Source organism: Panthera leo, chromosome B3 (genome assembly GCF_018350215.1).
Source record: "Panthera leo isolate Ple1 chromosome B3, P.leo_Ple1_pat1.1, whole genome shotgun sequence".
Taxonomy (NCBI): Eukaryota; Metazoa; Chordata; class Mammalia; order Carnivora; family Felidae; genus Panthera; species Panthera leo.
This window is the reverse complement of record NC_056684.1, coordinates 31,703,408-31,730,933: the sequence shown is the minus strand read 5'-3', so window position 1 is coordinate 31,730,933 and position 27,526 is coordinate 31,703,408. Positions and strand designations below refer to the sequence as shown.

Below are 27,526 nucleotides of genomic sequence, written 5' to 3'. Positions count from 1 at the left end.
AGGCACAGGTAAATAAATAGCTTGTTTATTAGTAATATGTTACATTATTAAAGTGCATTGAGAAGAGATGCAGGGGCCAAAGCTGGAAGGCCGCCGGCCCCAGGCCCTGCCCTGGGCTGGCCAGACACAGCCAGAGAAGGGCCCAGCTCTCTGTTGAAATCCACGGACAGGGCTGGGGGCAGAGCCGTGCACCTTGAGAGCTTGGCCCAGGCTGTCCCCACCGGAATTCACAGTTTAGCCTAAGTTATAACATGTCCTGAGCTGAAGGTGGGAGACTAGGAGCATGGAAGCACAGCCCCTGGGGAAGGGGGCTGAGGGGAGGGGAGGGGGCCCCCCCGCCCCCCAGCCCCCAATGCCAAGGGCAGAGTCCTGGAACCTCCCCCTGAGGACCCGGCTCCTCCTTCTATATGAATGTGGTGAACCTAGGGCTCAGTTTCTCCTTCATTTTCCCCTGTCTCCCTCACCCGACCCCCTCCCATAACCGCCCCACACTGGGGACTGGGACCATGCCCCCCTCAGACTGGGATCCCAGGGCAGAGCCAGCTCATGCCACTCTCCTCGAACCCATGCCTGTCCCTAGACTCTTATCCCATCCCCGGAGCCTCAGACTGGGACCCCCCCCACCCCAGCCCATTCCTTTCCCCAGTCCCTCCCTGTCCCACCCCACCCCCAGCATGTAGTTTTGGTATTTTCATACAGATGCAGTCAGAATTAGCTATACATGAAATAAGCCTAACATAAAAATAGAGCTTTTTCCGTCCTTCTGTCCGGAAAGCAAACATCCTTCAATAAACATGCAAGACGGCTGCCTAGTGGGACCCAGGGCTGGTGAGGGAGCCGTAGAAGGCAGCCCTGGGCCTACAAGAACAGCAGCTACCCCCAGCCATGGCAGGAGGGAGGAGGAGGGGGCAGTTTGCGTATAGAGAGTCCGATGGACTCGGGCCTCAGCCCCAAGGTCCAGAGCCTGGGGCCCAGCTTCCCTTTCCAAATCCCGTTCTGGCCCGTGGACTCTTGGGCTGGGAACATCACTGCATTTAGTCAAGTCTGAGGAGGAGTTTTTGAAAAGTAATCTCCAGAAGGTAATATCTTAGGTCACCAATGCCCCAGCTTCACAGTCAGCGCCTTCACTCTGTGGCCCCCGCCACCCGTGCCCGCTCAGGCCCGGCAGCCGCCTGCGGCTGGCCATCTCCAGGCCTGGTGTCCTTCATCAGGTTATGCAGTCCCCCTGGAAGAAGCATCGGGCAAGGAGCTCGCCGGGCCCAGCCGGCTCTGGACGGGAAACTTTTCTAGTACCTCTGAGGCTGCAGGAGCCTGTGCCATGCCCAGCCCCAGGGGACCTTAGTGGACCAGCAGGCCGAGAGTGAGCGTGGGCAGGACGCCCAGCCAGAGGGAGGCGGCCAGGGCCCGGGCCCGACCCAGCAGGTGCTCGGCCATGGCGCCGTCATCGGGCAGCAGCTCCCAGTGCTGAGCCTCACGGAGGTAGGAGCCCTCCTGGGCCTCGCAGTGGTAGTGGCCATACTGTCGGGCTGTGAGGTTCTCGATGAACAGGATGCAGTTGGGGCTCTGATGGCCCGGCTCGCAGCTCTGCTCCACGTTCTCCTCGTGGCGCCATGAGTAGGTGGCATGACGGGACTCCATGGGGCAGCTCAGGTAGTAACGAGAGTTCCGAGCCAGGGAAACCTTCTGCAGTGGGGCCCTGTCTGGAGCGGGACGGGGGAGGCAGCCGTGAGGAGAGGCCGAGGGCTCCCAGGGCAGACTGTATCCTCCTCTGCTGGCTGGGCCTCCAGGGCCAAGGCTTCTAAATGAACACAGTGCCAATCTCCTCCCCACTCTCCCCTGCCTCCCTCACCATCCCCCTCTCAACAACCACCCTCCCATACGACAGGGCCCCCTCTCCAGGACTGTCCTGCCCCATCTGCCTGGGGCCCCCAGGGCCAGGCCATGTCTCTCTCAGACAGGGCTGTGCCACCCTCAGCAGATTGGGGCCCAGCAGGGCCAGATCAGGTACCTGGCTTTGGGTTGGGGCATTCTTTGTGTGGCTCAGCTGGATTAATGGACTGCAGCACCGGCCTGGAGTTGGAAGGGGAAGAGAAAGCTGAGTGGACAGGAGGCCTCGGGTCTGGCCCCCCATCCCTGTCCTCGTTCCCCACCACCACCCCCCCCACTCAGAGGAGGTTGTGGCCCAGCACCGAAGCCTCCTGCAGCCCACTGACGCTACCCCCACTCCTATGTCCACCTCCTCCCAGGAACAAGGGGTCCTGGCCAACGTACCCTTGGGAGCTGTAGATGGAGACACAGCGGCCCTGGTCCCAGCCACAGTAGGGGTCTCGGGCCATGAGGCAGCCATGACAGCCCCCGCCGTAGACCTCACACAGGTCCAGGGGCACCTGGCTCACCTCCCACTGGGAGCTCACATACAGCTTCCACTAGAAGAAGAACACAACTCGGGTCAGGCCAGGGCCCCCAGCCCCAACAGAGTTCTAAGTCCCCAGGCTACCCTCCAGGCTCTGAGCCCTGGGGCCCAGAGGCTCTTAAAAGGACACGCAAATCACATGCAAAGGAGCTCTGTCCTCAGCTGGCCATCGCTGGGTAGCTCCATAGGATACAGTGGGGTGGGGAGGCTCACCCGCTCCGCGTCCAGCGACATGGCCTGGATGGCGGCCGGGTGGTGAAAGGGCTGGATCTCCATGATGTTGAAGGCAAGGCTGCGTTCCCGCTCCCCCGACTCCACCACCTTGTGGATGGTGCCCCTGTCTGTGGGCGAGGGGCAGAGGGTCAGCGGGCCGGTGGGCAGGAGATCCCCAGAGCCAGGCAGCCTCCCTCTAGGCTGCGCCAACCGGGATAGTCGGTGGAGGAGGGCTGGGAAGTCATGGCTCAGGCGAGGGTCACAGGACTGGGGTGGGGTGAAGCGGGGAGAGGGTGACTGGGAGCCTGAGGGCAGCTCTGAAAGCTTCCAAATCTGGGCCACAGAGGCCATCCCAGGAGGCCCAAGGCTCTACCAGTCCACAGGGGCACAGAGCCGACTGTCCTATAGGCACAGCCCCGAGAGCCTAAAACCCGTGGGTGGGAGCCCATGCGCATTAGCATTTCGGTTGTTGAATCTTCCACACCCTTAAGAGGTGGGTATTATCCTCCCAGTTCAAAAAGGAGGAAATGAGGCTCAGAAAGGCTGAGCAACTTGCTCAAGGTCACACAGGTGGTGACCAGAACCCAGAGGCATCAGAACCCCACCCCTCAGCTCCTTCTATGATTCCCCTGTTTCCTGGACTCTTTGGGGATGTTTTCTTTAAATAAACTTTTCATTTCGGAGTAATTTTAGCTTTACAGAAAAGCTGCAAAAATAGTACAGACTTCCCGAATACCCTTCACCCAGTTTCCCCTAACGTTACCGTCTTATGTAATTGTGGTACATTTGTCACAATGGAGCAATCGACACTGAGACATTACTATTACCTCAACTACAGACTTTATTTGGATTTCTTGGGTTTTTCCACTAATGTCCTTTGTCCGTTCCAGGATCCAATCCAGGACTCCACATTGTATTTAATCTTAGGGGATTTTTTTTTTTTAATTTTTATAAAATCTTAGATCTAAAAAGGGCCAGGCCGCCTGCCTCTGAGGCCACGCTCTCTCCATTCATACCTGTCAGGGACTAATGGGCATCCTGACCCCCGGGCCCTCCCGTTCCCACCTCACCCGCTGTCCCAGTTTCTAGAATAGCCTACCTCCCCCATTCCTCCCTCCCAATTTCCCAGGGCATCACTTGCCCCAAAAAAGCAGTCAGATGATGGGATGATTGCTTGCCTAGGATTCTCCTTTATGTGTCTATGGCCCCCCTCCGCAGGCTCTGAGATGTGGCCAGACGCTCCTCTGTCCTGACAAGCCCCCAGTCTTGCCACTGCCTTTGCACACACTGCCTGCTGCAGCCCCATAACTGCCTCCCACAGCTTCTCCCAAATGGGTGAGCCTCCTGCTCTCTGCAGAGGGCTCAGAAAGTTCTATTTCTCATCTGGCCCTAATCCTTCCTGCTGCAGGATCCAACATGGCATCTCTCCAATGGCCCTCACACCAAGACCTCATCACTCACGTGCGCTCACCTCCCAGGTCTGCAGGAAGGGAGCCCACAGCCAACCTGGCTTTCCTGGTCCTGGCTCCTGCTCCCATGCCTGTGTTGTGTGACCCTTCCTATCCGACACCCCAATGCCCTGCCATCGCCTGGCTGACCACAGAAGCTAGGCCAGCTGCCGAGCAGAGCAAGGACAGGGGCCCATGGGTGCAGCCAGGATGAATGGAGGAGTAAAGAAGTGGGGTCTCAGGACCCAGAAGCCGGACCCCTTGGGGAATTCCTCTCCTGGAGGCCTCTAGGAGTCAAACAACCAATAAGGCCACCATGGCCCTGAGAAGGCCACAGAGTGAAACAATAGCAGGAAGCCACATTGAGGAGGAGATGTGAATAACTGAGGGGTGGGTGCCTGAGGCCCTGACTGCTAGGCTCCTGGGGGGAGACACTGCCCTTTCTCACAGCACCACCACTCAGTCTCAAGGAAAGCCTGTGGCCCCACCAACACTGATCTCCATGCTTTCTCCCAGCAGCCCCCTTTGCCCACAGCCTGGGAGCAAGAAGCTACCAAAAACTCAGCTCAGAGCTGGCTCAGCAGAAAACTACCCCCCGGGGAAGCCCCCTCTGTGGTCCTCTGCAAAGCCTCCGCTGTCTGGAAGCCCCTCCTCACGGCTCACTAAATTCTTGGCATCCCACATCAAATGTTTCCTCTCACCTGCATGGTCCCCAAGACAAGGAGAGAGTTTGATTTCCTCCTTCTGCCTAGCAGAGGCCCACAGGATCCCAGTGACCAGGTCCTTCCTCCTGACTTTCCATTTCTCTTCCTACCCCCTTCCCCGGGTCAGACATCTGGACCAAAGCTACGCCCAGCTTTGCTCGGTCTTGCTACATTTCTGCCTCTGAATCCCCACGCTTGTTCTCCTCCCATCCTAGGATACCCTCTCCTCTTCCCTTTGCCCCCACCTCCCCTCCACAGCCACACACACTGACACCTGACAGCTCCTGGTCACTCAATTCTTCCTTCCAAGTATAAAGTTCCAACCAGATGCCAATGATATCATTCCCTATACGTTTCATATCCATTTTTACAAAGCAGGCCAGAAGGTCCTGGGGTAGCCCCTCACCTGTGGTTAGGTAAAGCACGTGGAAGGTCTCCCCACGGCTGGCCTGCATGCGGTGGACAACCACTTTCTGGTAGTGGTACTTTGAGTGGAACAGTGGCGTCTTCAAAGGCCCCATGGGCTCCACTCTCTGTGCCACCTCAGGGTGACTGTCAGCCACCTGGAAGGTCTCCGTGGGTATGGGCTGCCGGTCTGGGAGACACTGGGCAAGGAGAGCAGGTCCAGGTTAGTCAAGTGGCTGGGGGGGCGGGGCTGGGGCCTGGGCCATGGTGGGCGTCACAGCTTACCTTGCCAGGCCGAGGGTTGGGAAGGCTCGAATGGTAGCCCTTGAGTGAGGAAGTACGAAAGACCTTGTCAATGTCACCAAGGGAGTACACACAGACAGCTGAGTAGTTCCTGGGGGGACACAGAGACCGCCTCACTGGAGGGCCCAGGACCCACCCACCCTCATTCACCCAGGCCAGCCCAGCAAGCCCGGGGCCTGAGAGTTATGAAACACCAGAGAAGGAAGGAGGAAACGAGAGAGGAAGGGGGAAGGGAGAGAGGGAAGTTTAACCAAATTTCTCTCTGTCACAATCTAATCGCCCAACCTGTGGTCTGTCACAGAATCACTGAGTTCAGAGGCTAACCCCAGGGCAGGAGAAATCCCAACATACGCATTCCTGTTAGGTGATTCGCCAACCTCTCTGGACACAGCTAAAGCACACTGATGCCCAACGGGGCCACAGGCCCGTCCCCTTCCCAGCCTGGCTGGGTCTACCTGCCCAGGGGCAACAGAGCAAGGTTTTGGCCTCCCCACCCTGTCCCCCAACTCTCCTCACAATCACCTGACACTTTTGCCTGCCTTGTTTTCAATCAATGAGAGTGATTAAGAGGTGTGAATTATCAGGCGCAGGCAATGCCTGAGCAGGTGTGATAGCACCCAGCACCTAAGAGGCCTCAGCAGCCTCTTCCCAGCGCCCAGCACCCACTCTGAGCACATAGCTGGTGGACACACAGGCACAGGCGCAGTCACGAGCACGCACATGGCATGTGCGCGCACACCCGTCGTATACAGACTCACAAACACACCAGTGCACGCACCTCCCTGAACACTGGCTATTCCCCACCCCATGCCCAGCAACGGCCCTGTCCCTTGAACCTGGAGTCCCCACTCGTGCCACATCAGCCTTCTCCTCAGCAGAGCCCAAGCCTCTTAACCAACGCCAGCTCCAGCCCCAGCCCCAGCATGAAGGTCACTCACCAAGGGTTGGAGAAAACACCATAGACTCTCGTGTCCCTCCACTGGCCATTAGGGTCAGGGAGCAGAAAGACGTCCTGCAGCCTGTTGAAGTTCTTGTTGGTGGTGACATCGCTGCACACCAGCATGGCTTTCAGGAAGGTGTTCCACTTGGAGACCGACAGTGAACTCTCGCCGCCCTGGTCCCCCTGAAAGGGTGAGGAAGAGGAGGCCCTCAGCACCTGCCCACGCTGCTGCACACACCCGAGGCACCTGCCACCAGGAATGCCAGCGCCCAGGCTTCAGAGGAGGAAAGAGAGCTCTGAAAGGGGCCAGGACCTGCCAGGGGACAAGGCACAGGTGCCTCTCCTCTCAGGCCAGGTCCCTGGGCCAGGCTGCAGCCGATCCAGGGCACAGGGCCAGCAACGGGGACCTGCAGGGTAAGGGTGCCAGGTCCCCGTAGAACAGATTGGCACCTTCACACAGGTGAAACAAACACGTGTAAACACACGTTCATACTCACGAACACACTCAAACACATCCGGCATGAATACAGACATTTGCACACCACCACACATGCACGAGACCCCCTCTTTGCCCACGTACAGATGCATGGGCCTTCTCGTGCACACACATTTGCTCCCACAATCCCACTCCCAGACTCACTCGCACATTTCACGCACTCCTTTATGGAAACACGTGTGCACACCTGACCCAGGCATGTATTCCCTTGCTCCTGTTCAGGCTCAGACACACACTCTTGCCCACTTGGCCACACACTCACCCTGCATAGCTGGGCCACACGGGACACATTGAGAGGAGCCTCAGGGTTCTTGTCGGGATTGTCCTCTCGGAAGAAGTAGTAGATCTTGTCATCATAGGCCTGGTCTTGGTGCACAATGGTAGCCTTGATGAACTGGGGGTCTGCCAGAGACACAGATGAATGGATGTGAGGCTGGGAGCCTGCCCAGAGGACCCATCCCGACTCTGTGCGCACACACACACACACACACACACACACACACACACACACACCTAGTCTCTACAAACAAACCCAGAGCAAATCAGACCTAGACTAAAACTCAGAACATCAGGTCCAACAGCCCAAGGGGCCTGAGACTCTGCACCCCCACCCCACACTTGTTTTGCCCTCTTCCACAAAGATGTCATCGGCCCAGGAGCAATGACTTCATGCCTAGGGACTGGGGGGAGGTCCCTGGGGGCCCCTATGTCACTTCTGCCTAATTGGCAGAGCCCTAATGAGAAGGAGGAGGTGTGGCCCTGACATGAGCTCAGCAGAGGGATACGCTATGGCTCTTGGGGACCCCGTGCTGGGTCTGCAGCTTCCTCTGTTTTGCTCCCAATGTGTTGGGCCCACCCTGCCTCCACACCATTGTCTCTGTTGGTCCCCTGCTCTCTTAAAGACAACCTCCTCAGCTCTGGGTACCTGCCCCCCGTTTCTTGAGCAGGCTGTGGCCCAGCAGCCCTTGGGGAGCCCTCCTATGGAAACTGAGGGCTCTCCATCTGCTGCCCTGGGCATTCACACCCCTTCAGCCCCCACAGCCCAGCCACAGCCCGACTCACTCTGCATAACGGTATCACTGGTATACAGCTCAATCTCGCCCTGGATGCGGCGGAACCGAGGGATCTTCCCGTTGAACTCCTGCTTCCGGATTGTGGAGTACACTTCGTCCCCTGGGCATGGTGGGAGGGGCATGGGTAAGGGCAGACAGCTCCTAGAAGTCCCTCCTCCGAACCTGGGCCACTGGACACAGAGCTGACCACCCTCCCCCAGCCCAAGGCAGCTGCCCTACCATCAAACAGAACCAGCGAGTTCTCATCTGGGCTGAAGGGGGCATAGCCTCTCTTTTCGCCAAGCGACTCCACGGTGCCGTTCACCTGGGGGAGACGAAGGAGGGTCAGACAGCACATGATGCCATGGCCACCGCTTCCTGTGGGCGCCAGCTTCCCAGCCACGATCCCCATCCTCCCAGGGATTTGATACAAAGTGAGGCCAGCCTCAGAGTCCCCCCCCCCCCAGCTCCTTCCCAACGTGGTGGGGGCAGAAGCCCACCCAGACGAGGGTGAGCTGACCAAGTGCACGGGGAGGGGCCTTCTCACCAGGCTCCAACAGCTGGGGCGCCGGGCATTGGTGCCACAGATGAGCAGCCCCTCACCCTTCCTCTCCAAGAGCGTGATGTAGTTCTCACAGTCCTGCCCGAGCAAAAGGGAAAGAGAGATGTTGGCTGGAGGCCCGGCAGGCCCAGCACTAGGACCCTCAGTCTTGGGGCAGGAGTCTTCGGATCTGAGCAGAGGAGGTGCCACTGACTCCAATGCCCCAAGAACAGCAAGGACACAGGGGCCTTGGTGAAGAAGCATGTCTCCCTTCAGAATTGGGAATCCTGGGGCAGGGCTACCTCTCGCCTCCCAGACTGTGGCTCCTGAGGTAGGGCCATGCCTCCTTCCCCAGACTCTCAGGGACTCCTGTCCCTTTTCCAAGGGGTCAGCCTCCCCTCTGTACTCTTCTCCCTCACTCACCCGCTTGTCCAGGCAGGACCCCTTCGTGGAGCCAATGTTCACCTGGAGGGGAGGGGAAAGCATTAGGCCATTCTGCCAAGGCAACATGCCTGTGTGTGCTTTCTATGCATCCTCAGGACGAGCTCGTTTTATAGATGAGCAACTAGGGTGAGTGATTTACCCAAGATCACACAGGCTATTTGCCCTGATACCCGAGCCAAAGCCCAGAGCTCACAGGCCAGCCCAGAGATCTCAGAAGATAGGGGCCATAGGGTTCTGGAGCCCTGGAGTCCTGACTGGGTCTCCCCCATCAGCACTACTCACTTGGCCTGGGAGGTTAGCTCCAGGCTTTTCTCCACACTACCCCAACACCCACACCAATCTGGACTACCTTTAGGGAGCCTCTCGCAGGGACCATATATGGAACATAATGGGGGGGGAGACCTGTTCAGGAAGAGATGCTAGCTCCCCCGGATTCCCTGAGGCCCCTCACCAAGGACAGAGGGGAGATGAGAGAAATGGGGCGGGGAGGGAAGGAGGAAGGGGCTCAGCTCTGTCCCTGGAGCCAGCAGAGGGGTCCAGGCAGAGGGGTCTAGGCTCACCGTGCGCATGGAGGCATTCTTGCCCTCGGGGAAGTCGAAGAAATAGACCTTGCCACGTCCACCCACCCACACGGAGGAGCTGCCGGGCTCGTGGAAAAGCACCGTGTGATGTTCAGCCAGGCCAAAGTCCACCCAGTCCTGCCCTGCGCGGCCTGAAGGGGAGGCAATTGGCAGAAACATTGAGGCTGGGCCCTGGACAGGAAGAACCCCAACCCTCCCCACCCTGCCAGGCGTATCAGCACCTGCATGGCAGCTAGTGTTTGGGTCTGGGCTGGGGCAGTACCAGGACTCAGAGCCACGAGTGGGAGAAGTGAGGGATCCCCTGCTGGGGTCCAGCAACCAGCTGTCCTCACCTCAAAGCCAAGGCCCCTGTCCTACAATATGTGTAACCTCAGGATGAGGGCAGGATTTAGGGACCCCTGGGGAGAAAAAAACACCGCCCACACTCACCACGCACATACACAGGCACACGCACACACAGTCGGCTCTTCCTGGGAAGCTGGGCTCTGGCAGGAGGAACCAGGGCTCCCCGTCTCTGCCGCCAGGACAGAGCAAGCAGCCACCTCCTTCCCCTGCAGGTAGCTGGGCCTCTAAGCAACCCACTTAGAGTCAAGGTTCCCAGGGATCACTTTGGTCAGAGCCCGAACCCCTCCTTTGGGAAGCCCTCTGCAACTCCTTCCCGCCCACCCAGCCCCTTAGTGAGCCGGTCAACTTAGATCAGAGCTAGAAAGGAATCTGAATGTCCACTCCTTCCCATGTTTACAGATGGGAAAATGGAAGTCCAGAAAGAGGCAGCCCAAGGTCACACGGTCGGTAGCAGGCGCTGAACTAGAGCCCACGCTGCTGCCCCCAACTGGGCTCTGTGGCCTGGCCTGCTCTGGTCTGGTTTCACAGGGCTGCCAGCTCACCCCGGTGGGGAGAGATCAGCCCTCTCTCCCCAGCAACTCCGGGACAGGGAGCCCTTCACAGGGCACAGTAAGCAGAAGGGCTGACCGGGACACTTTTGCCCAAAAAAGAAACTGTCTGTAGCCACTGCCTCCAGGGAGGAGACGTCTCATCTCCGGTGACATTGCTGAGGTTGTCCTGGTTGCAGGGCTAAATTACAGGGATGGGACAGCCTGTGGCTGTGCCCCCAGCAATCAGCCACAGCTAGTATCTCCCCACCTCTGACCAGCTCTAGGCCTCACCCCAGAGCGCGGCCTGACCACTGTTTATTCAGCTGCAGCAATTTCAGGAGCAGCCAGCTTACCCAAGACCCTGAAGCAGGATGCACCACAGCCCCACAGGAGAGGACAGCCATTTCCCTGAGTCTGCCCCCACCCCCGAGCGTTCTTGCTGCCAACCAGCCATTCCTACCGATTCTGCCTTCAACGGGGGTGCACCCTGTGACCCATACCTTCGTTGCCTTTCCCTAAGCTACCTCCCTGCTCGGTCAAATCATCCCTGGAAGTGGGATATTCTCTGTCTTCACCTCAGCTGTGGTCTGGCTCACAGCACAGAGGCGGAAACTCGGCCCCTGGGGGGCACACTAGTCCAAGGTCACACCAGGAGGGAAGACAAGCTGCCTTATCCAGACAGTATTGGCTGGGGCGGGGGGGTGGGGGGGGGTACATTCAGAGAGATGCAACACCGTGGGCCACAGAGAAGTGCTGAGCTCACAGCTCTCAGGTTCCCCTGGCTCTCCTGGGGCACCCCACACACAGCCAGAGCAGCTCAGCACATCAGGCCTCATCGTACCCCAGGCTCACCCCTTCAGCCCCAGCTGTGCAGGGCAGGGCTGAGACCCCGGCTCTGCACTGGGTTGTGGGGACGTGGTGCTGGCCAAGGCTCATGGCTGGCAGGTCTCAGCCCCCGGGCTCCCCCGCCTTTTCAGTTGGGGTAAAATTAAAGTGCTGGGGTCAGCTCTCTGGCTCCCCTTTTACCGGCAGCCAGCCAGAGATCCAGACGGTCTGCAGCCACCGCCCCCCCCCCCCCCCGCCCCCACTTCCCTAGCCAGCTATGGCCAGGGAAGGCTGCTTGTCTGCGTCTGGAGACAGGCTGGGCCCTGAGAGTCCAAGCCCCTGGAATCCTACCCCTCAAGCCACATTGGCCTCAGAGGAGGGGACTGCAAGGCCAATCACAGCTCTAGTGGTTGGGAAAGAGGCACCCGAGTGGCCCCTGAGGGACAGCTCTTGTCTGGGGGTCACGGTCCTGCCGTGGGGAATTTAGTCTGATGGGGGAAAGAAAGCCCTGCCCTGGGGAGTCAAGCCTGATGGGAGATGCATGGCCCAGCCCTGGAAAGCAAGGCCTGAGGGGGAGATCCGGCCCTACACCAAAATCCAGCCACAGAAGTGAGATGGCCACACCAAAGCAAGCCTCCCCAGATCTCATGCAAAACTGTTCTGGGACAGAACTCAGGACTGCTCACGAAGTACTTTTGAGGACACAATGGGAGGGAGGGTGAGGGCTGCCCGCAGCTGGGTGCAGCACCAAGCCCAGGGCAGTCCTGCACAGATCTGCAAGCCTGCATCCCATTCCCTTTAAATCCTGGCTGCAGCAGCCGGGGTTGGGGGGAAGCAAGGGACTACTCGCCCCATTTTGCAGAAGAACAAACAGGGGCTGGCAGCATTGCCTCCCTTGACCCCCTGGCTCCTACCCCTCCCCAGTCTGCGCCTGGCGATGTGTATGGGGAGGACGGCACCAGCTCGAGGCCTTGGCCCATTCTCCACCCCTGCCCCAGCCTGGCTCCCGCACTGCCCGAGGCCCTCAAAGGGCCTGATTGTGCCCGGGAAGTGTCTGAGCGGCAGCAGCTCGATGAATACATGAAAGGAAGCTTTGTTCAGGTCACAGCAGCGGGGGCTGGGGGCTCAGGGGCAGGAGGGCTGCCTGGAAGTGAAGGCAGCACTAAGCCTTCACAGCCAGGACCCATGGCCCGATGGCACCATCACAGAGAGCTGGGTCAAGGAGGGGGCGGCATTCAAGGCTCCGCCCATGCAGGGGTTGAGCAAGCCCAGAGGTTGCCCCTAAAAAGACCCAGCCAAGTGAGCAAGTGTCACATCCTTAAATGCATCTTTTTGCTTCCCAGTGAATCCATAGGGCTGGGGGAGGCAGATCAAAGCTACATGGGTCAGGAACAGGCAGGAAGAGAATTCCAGACAAGGGAACCAGCTGAGCAAAGGTGGGGAGGCTGACTGAATGGTGGGTACATAGACCAAAAGGTCCAGAACGTGATGTGGAGGGGAGGTACGGAAGCCCAAGGATACTGCCCATCAGTCTCCACTGCTGCCTTCTCCTCCCTTGGAGCAGGGCTAGGGTTGCAGGGCCAAGCTGGGGAAACCTCCCCTCCTCCAGCATCCCCCACCTCCTTTCTCTCCCTGCCTGACCAGCCCCCTCTGCTTCCCATCCTGGATGTCTAAAAGGAGCACCGTCTGGCACCGTGTCTCCCCCCTCACTCCCCGGCCTGACGCATTAGTGGCTGACTAAGTGGTAGCTAAAAGCTCCCAGAATAACCAGGGGTTCAGGCAGGGGAGGGGGCTAGGGGCACATGGAGAGGGCATGGCCCCAAAGGTGGGCCAGGCACCCACCCCATCCTTTCTCCTTCTGGACCCTCAGAAAGCCCCCTGAGTCCCCTCCCTCCTCACAGTGGCAGGAGCTGCAAGGCCCAGCCCCGGCCAGAAAGGAGGGTCAAGGAGATAGCTGGGGGTGGGAGACAAGATGCTGTTGGCAAGAATCAGACCTGACTGCTCTTGGAGCCACCACCCTCCTACCGCAGTCCCAGTGGCCCATGGGCTGGGGCAAGTCCGGGGTTCACACGCGCTGGGTTTTCCTAAAGCAGGCTGGCCTGGAGAGGTACTGCTCCTCCTCTCCTTCACTCTGTGTGTTGTCACCATCTGGTCCCCACTGTCCCCATACCCTCATTGCCTATGAAAGACGGGGGCAGCCCAAGGGGACGGTAGAATTGGGGCTGGAATGTATGGGATGTTGCTGTCCATGAAGGGAGCAACAAGGCAGGGACAGCCTTCCAACCTGACCCACTGACCCAAAGGGCCTTGAATGCTAACCTCAGGGAGCCTTTTGAAAGTGGGCATTGAGGCAGGCTCTGAGAATGGCAGGAATGTGGGCACGCAGCAGGGAATGCCTGAGTCAGGCAGCCTGGGGGGCCAGGGCACGGAGCAGGAGCCAGGCCAACCTCTGACTGGGGACCCAGCCACATCCTCCCACGACGGCACCCCACCCTGCATTGTCAGGCCCACCTCACACCCTCGCATACCAAACACACGTGGCTGAGAAAGAGGAGGGAGTCCTCCTCCCCACATGCAGTCCAAGAATTAGCATGCAGCCTCTCCACCCTTTGCAACCCATACCCCACAGGTCAAGGTGGAAGAGAGAGGATCCGAACAATCACTGGGCTGAGAGGGCACAGAGGCCAGACACATGGCAAGGAGGGCAGAGGTAGGGCCAGGCTACAGCCCAGGGCTTCCGGTGCCTATCACCAGCTCCAGCCCTCCAGGACCACAGCCCGGACCTCCCTGAGAGCCTCTTGATTTACAAAACACTGTATATTGCTTCTTCCTACTTCCCTGGGTCATTTCCTGCTCCCCATCCTTCCCTCCCTGACCACCAGGTGAAAACTTGCTAACCTGATAACTGAAGGGAATCACCCACTCGCCCACTTTCCAGGTGAGCCCTGATCTCTCGGGAGCCTTTAGTAATCCAGGCCTCAAACCCTAAGGAGTGACTAATGGGGAAACTCAGCACTGCGTCAGATCAGCGGAGGGAAACTCTTCCACTGGGATGAGTGCAAATGAACAAGTGTTTCATCTCTGTTTCTCCAGATATGGCCAGGAATGAGGGCAGGAGAAGCCGTTCCTATCCACAAGCCCAGTTTCCAGGGTGGCCCCAGCCCATGCCAAGGAGCAGTGATGGTTGCTCTTGGAGATCTGGTAACACAGGACAGAGCAACGTTCCAGACAGCTGCCTGGCAGGCCCTTGAGGTGGTACTTAGCTCATGGCGGAGTGACAGGTCTGCCTGTCTTCATCAGCCATAGGAACAGTGAACTGTGTGCTGGGCTGAAGAGGCACATCCTCCCACCCACCAAGGTCAGCTGTGGCGGGGAGGGGAACATATCTCACGTGTGGGCTCAGCCCTGGCTCCAAGAAGCCTGTGCTCCCTTTGGAAGCCAGGTGGCTGATTGTGACCAGGGCCTTCCTGAGTTCAGTTTCCTTCTCTGTGAATTGAAGAGGTTGATACCTGCTACCATCTAGGTTTTATGACCCACTCATGGTTCTCAGGACAAATCACAAAACAGTCAGGGTTGAGTTCACAGGTCCTTTTGGGGAAGGTGGGATTATGAGTCCTGGAAAGGTCAGAGACAGCTTTTGGATGGAGGTGGGGGTAGCAGAAGAAGCCAACCTCACCTTCTGCCTCCATCAACTAGCCTGCCAAATTCCCCAACCACCCTGCAACGAAGGCAAGTCAAGTGTATGCACCCCCATTTTTTTAGTTACTTTTTTATTTGAGAGAGAGAGAGTGGAGAGGAGCAGGGGGGAGGGGGGGGTGCGGAATCCCAAGCAGGCTCCATGTTGAGCATGGAGCCTGATGAGGGGCTCGATATCATGACCTGAGCTGACAAAATCAAGAGTCAGGCGCTCAACCCACTGAGCCACCCAGGTGCCCCTGTACCATTTTATAGACAGGAAAACTAAGGCCCCTCCAAGCCGGCAAGGGCCATGCGCTCTCTGCACCACGCCGCTGTGCTCGAAGGGCCAGAGGCTTGGCTGGTGGGGAGACCAGCTGGGGCCAAGGCTTCAGGGGAAAGGGCAGTGTGGACAGCAAGCTGTGGGGGCGCCAGTCTGACACCAAAGCCTACGTGGAGCAGGGAGGAGGTTCCAAAGCCAGGGAAGTCAGGAAACCCAGGATGAACATCATGTCCTGTCCACCTTCCGCCTGCTCTTCAGCCCAGCAGGTTCCAAAAGCCCCAGAGTAAGGCCGAGGTCAACTATCCTTCAAAGGAGAGGATGGGCAGAGGCATAGGGCCTGCCCTTGGGCCCAGAGCCAGGGCAGAGGTGGGGGAGAGGGCAGAGATGGCTACATCACCCTAGCAGAGGGAGGCAGACACGATGGGAAGACTTGAGAAACAGAAGGTTCCCCAGCTTACTCTTAGCCTGGGCCAGTCGGGAGGGTGGGAGTGGGCAAAGAGCAAGGGCAGGCACCCAACAGAGCCAGTAAGGGAGAGCTGGCAGGGGCCGGCTGCCAGGGCTGCATTTCATCAGAAATCAGAATGTCAAAGGAGGAGAATGACAGTGATGGCAACAGTGATTTTCCTACCACCAAACTGTTCCACTGCATTTATTATGTGCCAGGCACTATTCTTAAGTGATTTGTAGATAAATTAGCTCACTTGGTCATCACTGAACTCTTAGAAGGTGGGATCTCTTACTACCCCCATTTTATAATGAGCTCAGCGAGACACAGAACTTGAGTAACCCGCCCAGGATCACACAGCTGTTAAGTGATGGAGGTTGACTCTCAGGCAGCTTGATTCTGGAATCTGTGCTTAAAGCACTGCGCTCCATAGAAGGGCCCTTGGAAGCTTCCAGGCCAGTGCCTCCCACACAAAAGAGAAGACTGGGGGGCAGAGAGGGTGGAGCCTGGTCAGAGGCCTCTTGACCCATGAAGGCCTGACCGCGATGCCCCAAAGAGAGTGTAAGAGCGTGGGCGTGCAGACCCGAGGCACCAGGGATTAGGGGTGTGGGGTGGGGTGGTAGGGATCTGGGGGTGCAGCACAGCACTGAGTGCTGACCAGCATGACTAATTAGGAAGATAAATCTCTTGAGATCTCTACCCAAAATAGAAAGCACTGTCGAGCCTGAGGCAGACCACAGTGAAGGGCAGGATATGCTCATGAACCCTTCTTTATTATCTGTCCAGCCAGGTTCCTACCCAACCAGCACCAACCAAAAACACTCGCCTCCGCCCCTGACCCCTCAGCTCAAAAACCCACCATGACTCTCAACTGCCTACCCAGCAGGGCCCTCCCCCTCTACCTGGCAGTCAAGGCCCATCTCTGCTCATCTCTGCCAAGGCTCTTTCCCTCCTCCGCACCTTTGCTTGTGCTCTCCTTTACCTTGATTGCCCTTTCCCCTTCTGTCTGTGCACATGGTCTTTCCTGTCCTTGAACACCTGGTCTCAACCTCCCTGGCTTTAGGAAGTGTTCCCTACTGCTCCAGCCCTCACTGCTCTGTCCTCCCTCTGACCTTGTGCTATATACCATCTGGCACACACCATCTTCTCTCAGATCACCTGTCTGGTGGGATTTCACCTGGACTGTGGGGTCCTGAAGGTGAAGTCCAGGCTTCCTCTCGCTCTGTGGGCCCCGGGCCAAGCCAAGGCCAGGGCTGGGCAAGCAGGGACAGTTTAGATAGTAGGGAGGGGCAGACTGGGGTAGTAGGCCACGTCGGAGGAACTAACATCTTGGATGAAGCTCCTGAGCCACTGGCAGCGTGCTTAGTTTATCACAGTGACCTTCCTTCCTCACCAGGCTGGCTCAGAGCCCTGGGCCCAGCAGATAAACAACATGAGTGGTTCTCTGCGCCCCACCTTGCCCCCACCACATACACCTGCCCTTCGCTCTCAGTCTGGATCTTCCTCTCACCCCACACTGACCTGTCCTGCTCTCATCTCCTGTCACAGTCCGTGGCTACACCTACAGGCTCCAGATCTCCCAGGTGCCCTCCTAACCAGGCAGCAGGCCCACCTCTCCAGGCACCTGTGTGCTCCCCAAGGGCAAACCCAGGCCTTCTCCTGCTCTCTCCCCTAGAGAAGCTGCACAGACCTAGGCACGGGGGCAGGTGCTGGCTGCCTCCACAGTGAGGGCTGCCCCTGAGGGTGTTAGCACAGAGCCCGAGCCCCTGACTAGAAGCAAGGGGTGCAGGAGGCAGGGTAGGATCAGCCTAATCCCAGGCTGCCGTGACAGTTAAACCCAGATTAGCCCGTGACACAGATCAACCTGCCCTCAAGACCTGAGGCCCAGCTGCCCTGAGGAAAAGACCAGAGGAGGCACATCAAGCTGGCCCAATCTAAAGTCCTGAAGGGAAGATGGTCATGGCCAGTGGGGCTCCTGGGAGCAGAAAGCACTGGGGCCGGAAGAGTCTGGGCTCAGCCGAGCTGGCCGAGGAACAAAGTGCTCAGTGAGCCCCAAGCCTGGGGAAAGAGCATGTAGACAGACAGACAAGTGAAGGGAGGCCAATAGCTGAGGCCAAGAGCAGGCTTGGGCAGAAGATACAGTCCTGGTCCCAGCTCTGCCTATGTCATTGGGTGACCTTGGGCCAGTCTCTGTCATCTCTGGCCTCAGTTTCCCCATCTGTGGAACACGTCAGGGAACGTGTGGATCTCTGACATTTGTCTTCTGATGTCCTAAGCTCTGCCCCATCAGGCTGTGTGGGTTGGAGTCATTCAAGAAGTTTCCTTGGAGGAAGTGAGACAGAAATGACAGAAAGGAAGAGAATGGGGTGCTGGGACAGATGACAAGCAGGGCAGTGGCCCTGAGGCAGGAAAACATGGGCGCTGGGGAGCGGTGAGGAAAGATGTGTGGGAGACAAGGTAGGCATGGGGCCCGGCCACCACGCAGCACTGGGGAAAGCAGTTTCTCTGTCACTGTGTATTCGAGGTGAACTGTTCAGCGCATTAACGTGAAGGGATGGAGGGGCCTCACGGGGACAGACAGACGTGTCCAAAAAAGGAAATTAAGAGAAGGGGAAGCTTTCCGGCCCCCGAGCTGCCAACAGAGCAGAGGAAGTATGGTCAGTCTCTTGTGACATAGCCAGACGCCTATAGTGGCTGACATAAGGGACACAGGGCTGGGTGTGGAAGACAGGACGTCAGCTAGGGCCTCAGCTGTCAACTGTAGGGCCACCCACTCCCACCACTGCCCTCTGCGGGCTGCTGGACCCCTTCCCCTGGCTGAAGCCTCAGCTTACCACCTGCACATTAGGGGTCCTGACCCGACCCTCCACAAAGAAGGGTACCCAGTTCTCCCTGCTTCTCCTGGGTGCCCAGAATTCTGCCCCACACCTGCCACGTCCCCTATGCCCAATGACCTACCCCTGCTAAGGTGACCTTCTCCTGGAAGGGAAAGCTGGTCAGAGGAAGGGCATGCTGCCCTCAGCAACAGGGCCTAGATCTTCCCCACAGGGAGAGTCTCTGGTGAGGAACAGGCTGCCTCATCGGCAGAACCTGGGCCGTCAGGAGTTAGGCAGAAAGCTCTGGTCTCCCTGGACCCAGCCCTGGCTTCCCATCAGGGAGCTAGGACACTCGGGAGGCCTTCCCTGCCAGATCCCTCTTCCTGCTGGCTGTGTAAGGTCAAATGGCTCACTTTAGATGTCCCCTCCTGCAAGAAACCTTCCTGGAGCCCCTAAGCCCTGGCTAACTCACGTCTCCCTCCTGGAGACACCCACTCAGCTCCTCTCCTCTCCCTGGTCCTAGTTGCAAGTTTGTGAAATTATGTCACACCAGGTACTTCCTCCTGTCCCTCCCCTCCGAAGCTGGCTTCTACTTCTCCTGGCATCCCAACTTACCACCTCTCCGGGGAAGCCCTCCTTGATTGGGCAGACTGGGTTAGGTACCTCCTCAACCCCCATAGTTGCCCTTTGTTACAGGTCCTGCCACATTTTATTGTAACTGAAGGCTGACCTGCCTGTCTGCCTCCCCATCTACCCTGAGAAATCTACAAACTTGTCTACTTTCTCATCCCTGGGTCCCTAAGCCCTGCTCTGGGACCAATACAAGGTTGGCCCCAGCAAATGTCAAATATGCTAAATTACTATGTCCACCCTGGAGACCACAAACCAATGAGCCACTTCCTCCAGCTGATTCACAGCCTTCAGCTCACAAGAGAAAAAGATAGGAAAGAACACAGAACTCAAGGATTTCCCCTGACTTCCCAGGTTTCAATTTCTCCTCACCGCTAAGGTTTGAACTGGCCACCACAGCCTCTGCCCATCCCAGAGAATTCGCGCTCTGATAAATATAAGCTCCTCCCTCCTTCTGCCCACTTTGGACATTTGAGGAAACTGAGGCTCAGAAAAAGGCATGTACGTGCCCAAGGTCACACAAAAAACCAGGTCAGAGCTAGGACCAGAGTCAGGCTCCTGACCTCCCATCTCTTTTCTCCAAGCCGTATAGTCTTAAGCCCGTGCCAGCATCCACCCCACCCCAGCCTACTCTCAGAATCTTCACTATCCAGGACAGAGGGGCCACACAGCTTGGCAGGACGCTCCCGGTGACATCACCGTGCATCTCTCCCAGCTCTCCCAGCTTAGGAAACCCCCCTCTCCTCCTGGGAATTGCCCCCCTTCCCTGGTTCTGCAGAGGGAGTTCACCTTGAAGGTGATGAGCACATCTAAGTCCCCAAGGGGGCAAGGATTTCCACTGGAAATGCTGATGCTTGGGGAGCCCCAGCTGTGACCTCATCTCCTGGAGGAGGTGACAACAACCCCCTGCCCTGGGGAGTCGCCCCATAATGGCTCCCCCAGCAGCCACCAAGTCAACAATAACATCCTGTTGTTTAATTGGACAAGGGAGAGCCCAGAACCAGCTGGGCAGGTGGAGACTGGAGACTGGGCACTGTTTCTCTCGTTTCATGCTGGCTCACCTCTGATCTTGGGGGTCAGGACCTTCCTGGGCTTCTCCATCTCCTCCAAGCAGGGATGGAACAGGAGAGGGGTGCACAGCTTACATAAGCATGCCAACACAATCTCCTCTAGCCCCTGCTTGCAGGGAGGTAAGGCTCACACCTGGCATCTGTGACCAGTTCATGTGTCAGTGATGCCCTCCGAGGACAATCTCCAGAGCCCTTCCTGATCTGGCAAGCTCTGAGGGTCAGAGACAGATGCAGAGTTCAAGGGAACCCAGCAGGTCAGTGCTGACACAGTCCTCTCTCTCCTGGCCAGGTCTTCATCAGGCTGAAGAGGCATCAGCCTTCCCAATAAGTGCAGGCTGGGAATCTCTCAGAACTCCCTGATTCTAATCTTTCCCTGAGGCTTAGGAGACCAAGCAACAAAAAATAAATGACAGAGAAGAACCCTCCGTATCCACTCCAGTCCTTGCACCTATCCTGGCTTAAAACTAAAACTCTAGTCTATGCTTCATTAAAAAAAACTGGCTCCAGAACTACCATTATCTTTGATCTAGTCATTCATGGAAGTCAGTTCCCACAGCACCCCAACCCCTGCAAGACAGGGACCTGGCCTACAGCAAAGGCTGGAGGGCCCTCTTCTCAGCCTACTCCCCTGTTTGCCCTGCCCAAACCCATTCCTGTCCGACTGCCATGTGTCACCCCACAGGAAATAGGAGACAGCTGTCAGCCAGGCATACCATCACCAGCTGGTGGGCCTGGGGGATAGGCGGATGGCAGGGTCCGTCTGGCCAGTGGGGCGCCTGGCACTGGTGCAGATGAGCAAAGACTGCCTTTGGACAAGATAGGTGAGGGGGTGGCAGATCCCAGTAGGGATCAATAGTGCATTATGAAGCAGAGGGCACGGCCAATGCGGGCCTCTGTGGTACAGTTGTGAACTGCGCGCAGGGGAGAGGTGGAGCTGGGCTGGGAGCTTTGCAAGTGGGTAAGAGGACTGAAAGCAGCTTTAAATAGCCCCAGGGTGGGGACTAAGTGCCCAAGATGTGGAGGTTCACATTAAGTGCTAAGATGTGGCTGCGCATTAAGTATAGGGGGAGGGGTCTTAGGAAGACTTGGGGCTAGGAACAAGCAGAGCCAAATGCAAGGGGTTGGGTGCAGGGGGGAGATTCCAGAACACTCAGATATGGCCATTTGCCCTTTTCAGAGTGCCCAAATGCTGTGCCGTCCAGGACAGCCAAGGGGACGGAGTCAAGGCAGGGATGCTGGCAATGCAGAGAAAGCCTGGGCTGGAGCTCATATGACTGAGGGGTGGGCAGGTGTCCACCATGAATAGGCGACCAGAGGTCCAGCTTCCTGCTCTACTCCTACCAGAAATACCTCTGGCTGGGTAGCAGAACTGGCCCCCAGAGTCCCTCCTTTATGGCCAAAAAATTGCCTAAATCCTCCTCCCCTCCCTAACTCAGAAATAGCACTGGTCCTGTGCCAGATCAGAGCCCCCAGTTTGCACTGTGAGCTCACACACTGCGGAGTGACCTTGGGCAAGTCACATTCCCCCCACTGCAGCTGCAGATCAGGCTACTTGTTTTGTGTGTGGGATTTTTTCCTCTCTCTGCTAAGAATACCTGCCCCAGATAATGCTCAGGCTCTGGCAATTCCTGCAAACCGCCTCAGGCATCAAAGGGCCCCCAGCAGGGCCAGACCAGACCAGTCCCCCAGTCCCCCAGCCCCCACTACGAGTCCACCACCACCACAGGGAGTCTGCAGTGCCGCCAAATTTGGAGGACAGAGCCCTGTCGGTCTAGGGGCGGGGAAGCATTTGTGTGCAATGCAGGGGAGGGGAGCTCAGTTCCTGGCAGCAGAAAGACTCAAACCCCACCTAAGCCGGCTTTCTGACCCATTGGACAGGGGTCTAAAGTGAGGCGCCCCTGGGGGAGACTCTGGTCCCCCAGTTCACATATCTATCGAGGCCTAAAAGCTGCACTCCCTCCCCAGATCCGCCACCTGGGGGTCCTAACGTCCGTGCCCCACCCAACGGGCACTGCCCCCCAAGCTGGCGCCGATTCCTGATGACAACTGCCACGTGCAGACAAGGGGGGAGCGGCCGGTCCTGGCATTGCAGAGGCAGCGCCCGGGTGCCCCAAGCCTCCGCACCGCACCTTGTCCCGGCTCGCCACTGGGTGTCCACCCCTTTACCCGGCCCGCGCTCGGGGCCGGGGCGGGGGCGGGGGCAGGCAGCGGGGTCTTTGTTCCCGCAGCCGGAGCGCAGCGGCGGCGGCAAGGGGTCCGCGCCCCCCTCGCCGGCCCAGCCTGCGCTGCGTGCGACAGCGGAGCCCGCAGCTCAAGAAGAGGAGACCTGGGTGGAGGTCCCGGCCGAAGAAAAGGTCCTGTACAGAGGTCCTAGCGCTGGAGGACCGAGAATGCCTCTCGGCCGAGAGAGGGGCCCTCTTCCTCCCCTGCGCCCCTGCGCTGCGGTTCCCGACTGGGGGCGGACTTGGAGCGACTTAGCCGGGGCTCCGGCCCCCGCCGCTCGCTCGCCGCAGCGTTACAGCCGCTCCAGCGTGCCAGCGCGCACACTCACACACTCACCCAGACCCACACGCTCCCCGCGGGGACAGCCCGGGACCCGCAGCGCAGAGCACGCACTCCCTCCGGTGCCGCACACTCTGCACCCACCCCGCGCGGCGTCCGTTCCCTTTCCCCACCGGCCGCGCGGCGCCACCTACCTTTCCAGACAGCGGAGATGCGGGGTCCGCTCCTCGGGTGGCCTTGGGTGGCGGCGGCAGTCCAGAGCAGCAGCAGCAGCTGCAGCAGGAGCCAAGACCGAGCCAGCCGGCCGGGAACGCGGGCGCGCGGGGCGCCGAGGGAGGCGCATCCGGGCGGAGGCGGTGTCATCCCGCAGCCCGGGAGCGACAGCGGCGAGCAGCCGAGACTGAGCCAGCGCCCGATCGCAGGCTGCTCCCAGTGCAAGGAGGCGGAGTCAAATTCCTGACCCTCCCTCCCCGCTTCCCCACCCCGCAGCCTTTCTCGCCTCCCTGCTGCCCAAGGGGGGCGCAGTGCCCGCAGCTAGGGAACCTTCGCCACCCTCTCCGGGGCAACTCCAAAGGGAGAACCCGGACCGCCAGGGACAAGACAGACGTGGACTTCTCTGATCGGTGGCAGGCCCTGTACCCTCTCTGGGCCTGAAATCCACTCCCCCATACCCCATGAAAGGGTTGGCCTAGAAGTCGGGAAGCACCTCTCCTAGGGCATGGACCAGGTAACTGCACTAATGGCCAGCTAAGTGGTTTGGCCCCTGAAAGCTGTGGTTCTCAGAGGACAGGCTAGCTTGAGTGTACACGGTTCCCTCGGAGACTATATGGAGGAGCAAGATGCTTTCCCCTGGGGGAAAACAGGCAGAGGAGTAGATGATCTGTGGGGAGCACTCAGCACCCCATCATTGCTCTGCGGTGAGAACGTGGAATTTTCATCTTGGCCTGACTCCCTCCCCTCTCCCTTCTCCTCCCTTTCCCAACCAGCAGCCTTCTGGGCTGCCTCCCCCCAGCCAGCTGGTGTATGCTCAGAAAATCCAAACTCATTTCCATGTGAGTGGAGGGGGATGTAATTAAGAAGTCCCCTTTCCCAAGTAGAGAGAGGGGAGCCTCCTGCATTCCCAGGACTCCTTGTCCTGGAGGCAGGGTCAGACCAGCTTTAGGGAGTCTCTGCCCCCAAAGCATATAGAGCTCAGCCAAGCAGGCAACCTGATGACTGAGTGATGATGCCCGGCAGGATCCAGACCCAGTCCCTCTGCAGTTGGGTGGACAGTCCAGGCAGTTCTGCCATCAGCTCATCCTCTTAGAGCCACATGGCTGCCCTCTATAAGGGGTCTCCTCTCCTCGGGCCAGAGAGCGCCCAGACTCTCCACCTCTGCTGTGCCTGAGGGAACCAGGGATGGGAATCCCACTTACCCAGGACTTACTGGATACCTCTCCCCAGGCAGGCTGGGTAGGGAGGACGTAGGAGGTAAGGACTGGGGAGAGGAGGCAGGGTGAGGAGGCCGTAGCAGAGGTACACATGGGCCTCTAGGACCCACACGCCTAGCTGGACTTGATTTATACACTTCAGATACCATCGAAGACAGATATAGGCTGCCCAGGCCTCAGCCCCGGCTCCAGCCTTTTGCCTTGTGCCATGGCCAGAAGAGTTTTCTTACCAGGAAGTTTTGCTGTACCATTCCATACTTTGTTTCCAGCTATCCCCTTCCTTCTTCCCTAAGGGCCCCAAGATACCCGAACAGGCCAAAAGGTGAAACCAGGATGCCTCTAGAGACCGGGCAGGACTAGGTTCCTGGGTAGGGCCAACAGCTTCCTGATGCCCAGAGTACAGTGCCCCAAAAAAGAGGGAGGCTATGAGCAAAGAGCCCCTCCCCAGGCCACACCCAAGCCCGTGGCCCTGAACCCAGCAGCATGTCCTTGCCCAGGCTCGTCTCCATGACATACTCTCTCTCCAGCCCAGGGCCTCATCTGCTGAACTGTATGGCCTCCAAAGTCTATCCTCTCTGCAAAGATAAAGAAAATTAAGAAATCACCTGTGCCTGCCTTTAAGCACTGAGAAGTCAGACTTAACGATCACATTGCCCATGTGCTAGGCAACTCACAACACACAACCCACTTCCACCTACCTTATCCCCACCAGTTTTACATTCTCTCCCTCACCGAGGGAGGGGGCACAACCCCATATTAGAGGACACTGAGGCACAGGGAGGGGGAGGGATTTGCCCAAGGTCAGCTGGTAGAGCCAAGGTGGACCTGGGTTTTCTGACTGCAACAAGCAGTGGCTGGCGCTGAGGTTACTATGTGCTACGCATGTTTCACAGCCCCACTTTAACTCAGTCCATCTTCAGTCTTGTAAGTAGGTGCTATTGTTTGGCTTCCTTTGCAAACAAACAAACAAACAAACAAACAGAAACCAAGGTACAGAGAGGGAATGTGATGTACCCAAGGTCACACAGCTAGATAGAGAAGGGCTGGGATAGAAGCTCAGGTCATCTCCCTGGGGCCCACACCCTTATCTTCTTTTTTTTTTTTTTTTTTTAACCTTTGTTTATTTTTGAGACAGAGAGAGACAGAGCATGAATGGGGGAGGGTCAGAGAGAGGGAGATACAGAATCTGAAACAGGCTCCAGGCTCCGAGCTGTCAGCACAGAGCCCGACGCGGGGCTCGAACTCACGGACCGCGAGATCATGACCTGAGCCAAAGTCAGACGCTTAACGGACTGAGCCACCCAGACGCCCCCCACACCCTTATCTTCTACATCATCATGCTCCACTCTCAGTGCACTGCACCCTGTTGCTGCTGCCTGCTGTGTGTAGCTGGGATCTGGATCCAGATGATCCTCGGAAAGACACAGACAGGGCCCAGGTTACCAGGTGCCAGGCTCGGGCTCAGCCTCCCAAGCAACAGGGCAGCAGATGGAAACTGGGGTAGATGCCAGGGAATTTTCTTTTTCCAGGCTGGGGTGGGGATGAGGGGGTAATGCTGAAGATTGTTCCACCTCATGCCCTAGGGTGGGCCTCTGGCTGGGCTTCTCCATGCCTGGCTTAGCACCTGCTACACCAACGGGCACCCCTGAGCCAGCCAATCTAGGGGCAAAGGGCCAGATGGCAGCCCACTCCTGGTTGGCTACAGGCATCCAGGGAGGTAAGGACTGGGCCCGTGATTGGGGCAGTAGCTCTACAGGAGAAAGCAACTACACTGTGGGTATAGTGGGAGCAGGTACCCAGGGTGTGCAAAGCAGAGGACTGGTGTTTGGGTGTGGACTTTGGTGTGCCTCAGGCAGCACGGGGAAATCAAATGAGGATGGCACAAGTGGTGACAAGAGCCTGCCTGCCTCAGTGGAGGCCAAGGCTAGCTTTGGGGCCTGGACCAAGGGTGGGGGCATAATCTCCACTCACAGCAAATGGTGGGAAATGAAGGAGCAGAGGAAGCCACAGATGTGACTGCAGACAGATCTGAGGGGAAGTGCATTCCTATTGCCCTCTTTCCCATGGCTCCCCACATGGGGGAGTCCGGAGAGAAAGCTGGGAGAAAAGCCCCTAAATGGTGCAGGGGCTCCTATTTGGAGAAAAAGACCTTGAAGGGGTCTTCCCTGTGGGGAGCTGAGGCACAGCCAAATCCGGAAGACCCCTTAGGAAGTCAGAGAAATGGACACACACCGACCTGAAGTTCATGGCCCCATAGCAGCATCGGGACCCCTCCCCAGACTTCCAAGCAAAGCCTTGCAGGGCCCTATCAGAGCATTCCTTCTCTCTCCAAGCTTTCTCTGATCCCCTCCTCAGTCCTGATTCCATGGGTCTTCAAAGGAGTGACCTGCTTCTAACAAGAAGCCCGTCGTAGGTATAAGGCACCCAAGCCCACAACAGCCCCTTCGTGCTAGACCCACCATGTTAGGAGGTCTCATGTCCACTCACAACAGCAGCTCTAACTGCACCCCCTCCACTAGCACGGGGCAGAGACCAGGGAAATTCTGAGAACAGTGAAGCGGAAGGGGGGTGGGGTGGGGCTGGGGAACACCAGGAGGGCACACGCTCCATCTACAGAGCAGTTGCTACTTAGCCCCAGGCTATAGGGGCCATGGGAAAGTACACCCAAGATGACAGGCAGTCTCACTTTTCACTGGAAGCTGAAAACTGAGTTTATGTTGAAACTATCAGTTTTAAAACAGTGGCAAAAAAAAAAAAAAAAAAAAAAAAAAAAAAAAAAACCCAAAAAACAAAAACCAAAAAACTCAAGTAAAATGTTTATGACCACCCAGGCCATGTCTGGAAATTCCAACTTACTGTGTGCTCACTGTATGCAGGCCCGTGACTATCTCATGGGCACAGGCATAGACACAACAGCGGCTGCCTCCCCTGTACTTGGCCCAACCTCCAAAGACCACATCAGGGCTTAGGTATGGACCGCATGATTGTACACACAGGACACCCTCCTTGGCTTGCGCGGGCCCCGGTACCACATCTCCCCCTCCCCTCAGAGCTCTGTCTGCCCCTAAAACTCTCCCCACCTATCCAAGCCTGTCTCTTCCTTCTAGGCCAGCTCAGAGCCACGGTCTCCCAGGCGGCTGCTCAGACGGAGAACTTCACACAACTGCTGCCACCCTTCCTAGGCTGAGGGTCAGCGCTTTCTTGAAGCATCCCATTCCTGCATCTCTGTTCTCCGACCTAGTTATTCCAGATACATTTTTATTTGTTTGGCCCTACCCTAAATTGTTAAGATTGGGGTCTGGCTTGCCAAGGGGAGAGACAAAAGCAAAAATCCACAGGGGGCTTATTCAGTGATGGACAGGAGACTGGCAGATAAGAGCTAGCCCTTTTCTCCTTCCATCAGGACACTCAGCTCACCTAAAAACATGTCCGGTC

The 27,526-nt window shown here is 57.8% G+C and overlaps 1 protein-coding gene across 1 annotated transcript; it reads right to left on the bottom strand.

Moving 5' to 3' along the window:
* Positions 1-9: 9 nt before the first annotated feature.
* Positions 10-23,074, bottom strand: SEMA7A (semaphorin 7A (John Milton Hagen blood group)). The gene is made up of 14 exons (XM_042941422.1): positions 22,856-23,074; positions 9,520-9,671; positions 8,939-8,980; positions 8,522-8,614; positions 8,215-8,299; positions 7,985-8,095; positions 7,185-7,324; positions 6,425-6,609; positions 5,469-5,577; positions 5,185-5,383; positions 2,627-2,754; positions 2,272-2,426; positions 2,009-2,070; positions 10-1,700 (listed from the first exon to the last, which is right to left on the bottom strand). The coding sequence occupies exons 1-14, from the start codon at positions 23,022-23,024 to the stop codon at positions 1,339-1,341; spliced, it is 1,992 nt and encodes a 663-aa protein (XP_042797356.1). The 5' UTR covers positions 23,025-23,074; the 3' UTR covers positions 10-1,338.
* Between the last annotated feature and the right edge of the window lie 4,452 nt (positions 23,075-27,526).